The sequence below is a fragment of the Malania oleifera genome, chromosome 6 (assembly GCF_029873635.1).
Source record: "Malania oleifera isolate guangnan ecotype guangnan chromosome 6, ASM2987363v1, whole genome shotgun sequence".
In the NCBI taxonomy this organism is placed as follows: Eukaryota; Viridiplantae; Streptophyta; class Magnoliopsida; order Santalales; family Ximeniaceae; genus Malania; species Malania oleifera.
In genome coordinates this window covers 77,223,550-77,230,641 of record NC_080422.1, presented here as the reverse complement: position 1 = coordinate 77,230,641, position 7,092 = coordinate 77,223,550, and the positions used below count along the sequence as shown (strand labels likewise).

At 37.7% G+C, this 7,092-nt stretch overlaps 1 protein-coding gene across 3 annotated transcripts; it reads right to left on the bottom strand.

Moving 5' to 3' along the window:
* Nucleotides 1-287: 287 nt before the first annotated feature.
* Nucleotides 288-6,853, bottom strand: LOC131158372 (GCN5-related N-acetyltransferase 6, chloroplastic). 3 transcript variants are annotated; one of them, XM_058113206.1, is made up of 10 exons: nucleotides 6,531-6,853; nucleotides 5,835-6,051; nucleotides 5,674-5,726; nucleotides 5,240-5,276; nucleotides 5,080-5,145; nucleotides 4,803-4,907; nucleotides 4,547-4,700; nucleotides 4,360-4,436; nucleotides 4,199-4,256; nucleotides 3,806-4,125 (listed from the first exon to the last, which is right to left on the bottom strand). In XM_058113206.1, exons 1-9 carry the CDS (start codon nucleotides 6,641-6,643, stop codon nucleotides 4,212-4,214), a joined length of 867 nt encoding a protein of 288 aa, XP_057969189.1. In that variant the 5' UTR covers nucleotides 6,644-6,853; the 3' UTR covers nucleotides 3,806-4,125; nucleotides 4,199-4,211. The 3 variants fall into 3 exon arrangements, with proteins under 3 accessions (XP_057969190.1, XP_057969189.1, XP_057969188.1); XM_058113207.1 differs by lacking the exons at nucleotides 3,806-4,125; nucleotides 4,199-4,256 and adding an exon at nucleotides 288-538; XM_058113205.1 differs by having other exon boundaries at nucleotides 3,806-4,256.
* Between the last annotated feature and the right edge of the window lie 239 nt (nucleotides 6,854-7,092).

The window sequence follows — 7,092 nt, the reverse complement described above, 5'->3', positions numbered from 1 at the left end:
TCTAAATTTATGTAAATTTTGAATATAAAGTACATGTATTTTAAGACATATCACCATCATTCATTTAAAAGATTTTTAATTGTTAAAATACATAAAATCTACTATTTTTTTTTTTTTTTTTACTAAAAGAGGGCGACACCTCTATTTATTTATTAATATACTCTCACTTTTGTCGATGGAATAGCGTGATTACAAGTTAAAACAAATCAATCAAATTAAAACAAACAAAATTAAACATAACTAACAAAAGAAATAAAAACATAAAAACAACCAAAATCAAAACGAAATACATCAAACGAAACTTTAGAATTCAATTAACGACGAACGGAAACGAGACCCTACCAAGATATTATTTTTTATAAATTACATTATTTTCTATTTCTCCTTCCCTAATAAGAAAATCAGGTACACTATTGTATCACCGCTCCAACGGTGGTAATGTGTAAGAACTTTGCCCAATCCTCAAATCCTTCTTTTCAAAGCCTCCAAACCCATTTTACCTTTCTAACGCGGATCTCTAGGTCCAATGGTCGTTCATCTGCAGAAATTTAAAAAAGTCCAGTTTAGAGAACTATAAGCTCGGTGCGGTGGTGCCAAGTAGACAATCCCACCTAGCAGATTTGCTGCACAAGGATAACAAGCGATGTCAAATGCATGTTGGCCGAGTTCTCTTTCCGTGCTCTCTTGAGAAAATTCGAACGCTCCTCCTTCTATAATAACCGCCACTCCCTCCATTTCAACTACATTTTAAATTCTTGCTCCTCTCTATCCGACCTCAAACGAACCCATGCTCTGATTCTGACAACTGGGTCGCACCATAGCCTCCTCTTATCCACTAAACTCATCACCGTGGCCTCAGCCATAGCGCCCACAATGTGTTACGCCCGAACACTGTTCGAAGAAATGCCTGAGAGAGATGTCTTTCTTTGGAACACCATGATCCGGGGATATGCTGATCTGGGTCCCTGCCAAGAAGCCATAATTCTTTATAGAAACATGCATCTCTCGGGATTGTTCCCCGACAACTATACTTTCCCTTTTGTGGTTCGGTCATGTGCCGTGCTCTCTGCTTTGAGGGAAGGGAAAGAAGTGCACTGTAATATAATTAAGAACGGGTTCGAATTGGACGTGTTTGTTCAGAGTGCTTTGGTCGCAATGTACTCCCAGGGTGGGGAGACTTCGGATTCGGAGCTGGTTTTCCATGAAATGACTCTGAGGAACACAGTTTCTTGGACTGCAATGATTGCAGGGCACGTGCAAAATGGGTTTTTTGATAGGGGGTTGAGTGTTTTCCGAGGAATGGTTGCTTCGGGGATGCATCCAAATGCAATTACGCTGGCAAGTGTCCTGCCAGCCTGTGCTGGTTTGGAGTTCTTGACTTTGGGACGGTTGATTCATGGTTATGGGGTTAAATTGGGGGTGGAATCAGATATCTTGCTCACAAATGCTTTGATAGCACTTTATGGTAAATGTGGGCGTGTTGATGTAGCCAGATCTTTGTTTGATGGGATGGTGGTTAGAAACCAGGTTTCATGGAATGCCATTATTGCTGCTTATGAACAGAATAATGCTGCTGATGGTGCAATTAAGCTTTTTCGTAGAATGCAAACTGAAAAGGTTGAGTTTGATTTTATCACAATGGTTAGCGTTATTTCAGCTTGTGCTAGTTTGGGAGCACTCAGTATTGGAAGATGGATGCATGAGCTAATCAAAATAAAAGGTTTTGAAACTAATGTTGCAATCACAAATGCACTTATTGACATGTATGCGAAATGCGGAAACATAGATTTGGCGATGAAAGTTTTCCATAGATTGCATCACAAAAGCGTTGTTTCCTGGACTTCAATAATAGGGGCCTGTGCATCTCATGGGCACGGAGAAGTTGCCCTCCAGCTCTTCTTGAAGATGAAAGAAGACAGAGTTAAACCTAACGGCTTCACCTTCACTGCTGTTTTGACTGCTTGCAGACATTGTGGTCTTGTTGAAGAAGGGAGGAAGCATTTTGAGAGCATGGTGAAAGACTACTCAATTGTGCCTGGTGTAGAGCAGTGTGCTTGCATGGTTGACCTTCTTGGTCGAGCAGGTTGTTTGGTAGAGGCTTTTGAGTTTATTGAAGGGATGCCAGTTGAGCCAGATGTCAGTGTCTGGGTAGCGTTGCTGGGTGCTTGCAGGATCCATGGCAATCTTGAGCTGGCCAAGCTTGTGGCCAACCGGCTGTTCCAGTTGGACCCTCAAACTGTAAATTTCTATATCCTTATGTCAAATATTTATGCTGAAGCTGGAAGATGGGAAGATGTTGTAAGACTGAGGGAACTGATGAAGGAAAGGGAGTTGAAGAAAAAAATACCTGGACGTAGTTTAGTTGAGGTTAATCGGAGGTTTCATAGATTCCTATCTGGACCAAGAGCTTGCCCTTTGTGAGAGATGCAATCAAGTGGATCAAGTTTATCTAAAGAATTACAACTCCAAAAACATCCAAGGGCATGCCATTTTTATTCATTGAATATATCGGTTGGTTGAAGAGACAGTTAAAAAATGTTTTTGTACATCCACAACATTCTGAGTAATGTTCTTGTATGCAACATACAGGATCAAGATGGCTGAATTCAATCACGTATGTACTAAATGGTAATAATGGGCCTTTAAGAGGTAATAACGAGTTTATTTTGAGGAGCAAGCTGCTATGAGTTATGCTGCTTTGCTTGACCTAGGCTGATGGATCAGGATTGATCTATGAATTTCAAGTTATCTAGCAATGAAGATTCAACCAATGTATTGTTTTATGAAGAAGGCGGACACCTGTACATTTGTTATAGATTACTCTAAATGTGTTTTCAATGGAAAAAATTCTCTTAGAAAATGTATAAGTTACTAATGATTGTATTCATGTAACAGCTCCTAACTACCCTCATGAGGCACCTTGAAATTTAATAAATTGTTTTTGAAGTTAATTGTACTGTGTGTTCAAGTTGTGTTCATAAATCTGTATCACAATTGATAAATTTGTAAATAGATTTGATTATCTAATCTGTTTTTACTGTATAGTGACTTAGCATCTTTTTTCTCAATCAGTTCAATAGGTCAATCTCCAGTATTAAACATGCCTATTTTCACAAAAAATGTCAAAGCTCAAAATCCCAGACTTGCTATTAAGGAGAGAGCCTATTGATCACTTGATTTTTCTGTTATATCAAACACTCTTTGAATGCTATGGCGATGCCATTTTGTACACATCTGAATATGAACTCCATATTTTTATCCAATAATTTCTTATTTAATACCCCACATAATTAAGAAAATTCTTGTTACTGGTTTATGGTATTTAAATGCTTGATTGTTGCAGATATCTGTAATTGGGCTGTTCATGAGGTAAAAAAAATTGAGAAAAGGTATCGCTTCACCTTGGAAGATTATGGATGATTTATTGTTCAGGCACTTTGATGAAGATTTTAATTTCTGTAATATTTTTCAGGCGAAATGGGTAGTACTCTTGCCAGATGTATATGCCTTTGTGGATTAGGATTATTTTTTATTTTTTATTTTTCTAAACCTGTGATAAAACATTGTCTATCAACAAGGATATATTGAGACAAGGATATATGGCTTGCAGGGGAACTCTTATCATCGAATAATTTTAAATTTTTGAATGATCTTATCTCAAAGGATAAATGTGTTTAATCTATAGTTTCTGTAGGTTCATATGTTCCTTCCAGAACTTCTGGATAAATAATTTTGTGCTTGATATCATGATCTAAAGAATAGTACTAATGTCCAGTTTTGCTTGGTAGTAGAAACTTATAAGGAATTTAATAGATAATGTAATGAATGTGATTTAAAGTTGTATGCAATAATGTTATTCGTAAGAAGTAACTGGTGAGAGATTACAGAATAGAGCTTTTGTGTTAAGTGATTCTTGCTTCTAAACATTATCTATGCTTTTGCATTTTTAACATTTGGTTTTCCTTGTTGTGCAGCCCTGGACTCATTGTTATGGTTGACTGTTTGCAGCTCTGAGCTTCCTCATAGCGGAATCATCTCCTTGAAGGTTTTGGCTATAAAACAAGGTGTAATTGTTTCTGCCATTTCAATCAGCATTGTGTTGTGCATCCGTACTGCTTTTTCTTGCTCCCAACTCTCCCCCTCCCTCCTTCCCCCCCCCCCCCCCCCCCCCCCCCCCCCCAAAAAAAAAAAAAACTACCCAAATTTTTTTGTTAAGTATGCTCTTCTAACAATTGAGGGCTTTCCATGTTGACCATCTGATAGGAAATGTATAAGCTGAGTGTCAGCAGTTCATAAATTAGAATAGAAGATCAGAAACTGAACCCAGAAACACAAATGGAATAGCTATGGTGTAATTACCTTAAAGCCCATCTTCTCATACAGTTTCTGTGCAGGTCTATTGCTTCTATGCACATGCACAAAAACATTTTCCAAATCTGCTTCATGAAGATAAAATTCAGGGGGAAAAGTCTGCTGCATTCACTTGTCTAAAAACTAGTTCAAACTTAGAACATTCTCAAAAGGATTACTTCGTATTTGATCTTACCATTTGATTTGGCCATCTGAATAGCAAAATGCAACATGTTGCTTGCAATACCTTGTCGTCGTGCTGATTTAGCAACACATAAGTTTGCAACATAACCATACCTTTTTTGGTCTGTTTTGCTGATGCTGCAGAAGAGAGGGGCCTTCACCCGTTCCTGTGATATGATTGAATGCCATTGACATGTAAGAAAAACATGGGATTATAGCAGGTGGATAACAATCTGGCATTGAGACATATCAATTTGAAAACATTGTACCCCAGGAAATGTCTCTCCATTCAACAAGTATCGGATGCTCAGATCCAGTGTTCCAACAATGCTCTTCAGGACAGTGAGCTTTACATTCCTTTTGCTCCCTTTCACCTAGTAATTTTGAAAAACACTGTCTAAGTTGTTTTATTGTGATCTACATGTGCTTCTACACACTTGCACATACATATCCTGTTGCATATAACTCCTACAAGGAGTAGGTAATGGCATTATTTTATTTATAAAAAAATAAAGGTGAGAGCAGAATATTCGAAAGATATACTACCATTACAATGCAGCTGCATTTCTGCCCATGTTGCCTTTTGCTTTGCCTTTTTAACACATTGAACTCCTAGAACAAGTAGAGGAAACATAAAAAATTGTGGGCATGATGCATACTATATATGTTAATTGAACAAATGCAGGGTAACATTTTTTAGCTCTACCTGCTCAGCAAATTTCTTCTTGTAGTTATATGCATACCTGTGATTATGAACCAGAGCTAGAATCAGTGAGGTCCAATGCTTCCAGTCGTACTCAAGAAGATACTGATAGGGACCCTCTGGACTACAATTACTAAAGACTGAATTGTTTTATTGCTCTCTTTTACCAGCCTCCTGTTTAGTCTATTTCTTAAACTTGTTGTAGTCAATAAAACAGACACACACATACGAATGTGTATACATGTATTAAGTGGAAGATTTAGTGCCCTGCAGTTTGCTTCCTTACTCTATACCTATGTCGCTGTGTTGGATAGAAAACCACCAATTGGGCCTTAATAGGCTCCTTAAATTCCTTAAGAATATCTTGACTAAGATAAAAGGAGAAAATGTGCATTCGAGAAAAGTGAGAAGTGATTTGTCTGATAGCTGGTACGAACTTTTCATTTGGTCGATTCTCCCAGTGGCTTTCTGCTCGCAGCCATGCAGCTGTCTACAACATAAACAAAAAAAAAAACATCCTCCACCCAAGTTAAACACACTTGACAATTTTGTTTTGTTAAATTTTGTATCACATACAAACTGGCAATCAATCACATACCCAGTATTCTTCATCAAGCACCGCCTCTCGGGCTACAAATTGTCCAAACTCCATTCCTTTTTCTGGAATCAACTCTTGGTCTGATGGTTGGAGTCTGTCGAACTGGAGATTAGTGGATGGCCTTGGAGTTTCAAATTGGGGGATCAATAGTTTTGGCATCTCTATTGGGAGTTCTTCCTTCTTTCTTCCTGTCTGAGAAGATCTAGAATCCATTTTCCTGTCCACGGGCTAAAATCCATGTCATGAATTCATAAAATCATTCCTGCTGCCTTTGGCAGTATAGGATTCAAGCCTTACAGATTTAATTTGTGCAGATTTCAACAAAACATAATATATGATTATAGCAGTTCTGTTAAATTCTACACAATGTCAAATCTAAGGTTCAAACTCCATAGTCCAAAGCACGTTTTTATGTTAGTAATAAAGTTTTGATGTAACTGTTCGCTTCATCAATGATGAGAGATTTCAAACAATGGAAACAATCCTCCAAACCTTATCTTTATCCTCTGAACCAGAAAAAGGTTTCGTACATTAGACTACAAAAACACAATTACCTACACTCAACCACAATAGGCTGAAAGATCATTTACAAACTTTTTTAAATTCAAAGCTGAAGAAATATGTGATCACTAAAATTGTGCAGGAATGACATTAACAGAAGAATCTTGGTTGAAGGAAGGAAAGAATCTGACTCACATTGTCCAATATGCAGAAATTTTGTAAGATTTGTAATGATTTCTAACTCCATTATGGGAACATCTCAAGAATTCAGGTATAAGAACTGCACTATTTGACATTGGGCCTTGCATCCTCAAGATTCACCTTTGACAGAGGGAAGAAAACACAGAAACACACTTGCCTAAGCTCTGTGTATGCACGTGTGTGTTCTCTCTCTCTCTCTCTTCCTCCCTCCCTCGCCGTCTGTCATTTGGATTAGGCAAGGCAAAGTCAAACTATGAATTTGGGTTTTTATAGTTTGATCTCTGCTGACAGTGTTGCTGACAAATATGATTAAAACGAGAGAAAAAGTTTTGGGAATACCTTGTGTGGGAAAACAAAACCATTTCTAACTGCTGAGTGCAGTTCTTCAACTGTTTTCACATTTATGATTTTAACACTGTCAAAAAGGAATTTGGTCCTACTTCAAAAGTACATACATTCACAAACACACACTGGGTTTTTATGGGACACAAAAAAGGTTTGAGATTTGACTGACTGCTGGACTGGTGAAGGCGAAAAAACAGTAGGGTAAAGGAGC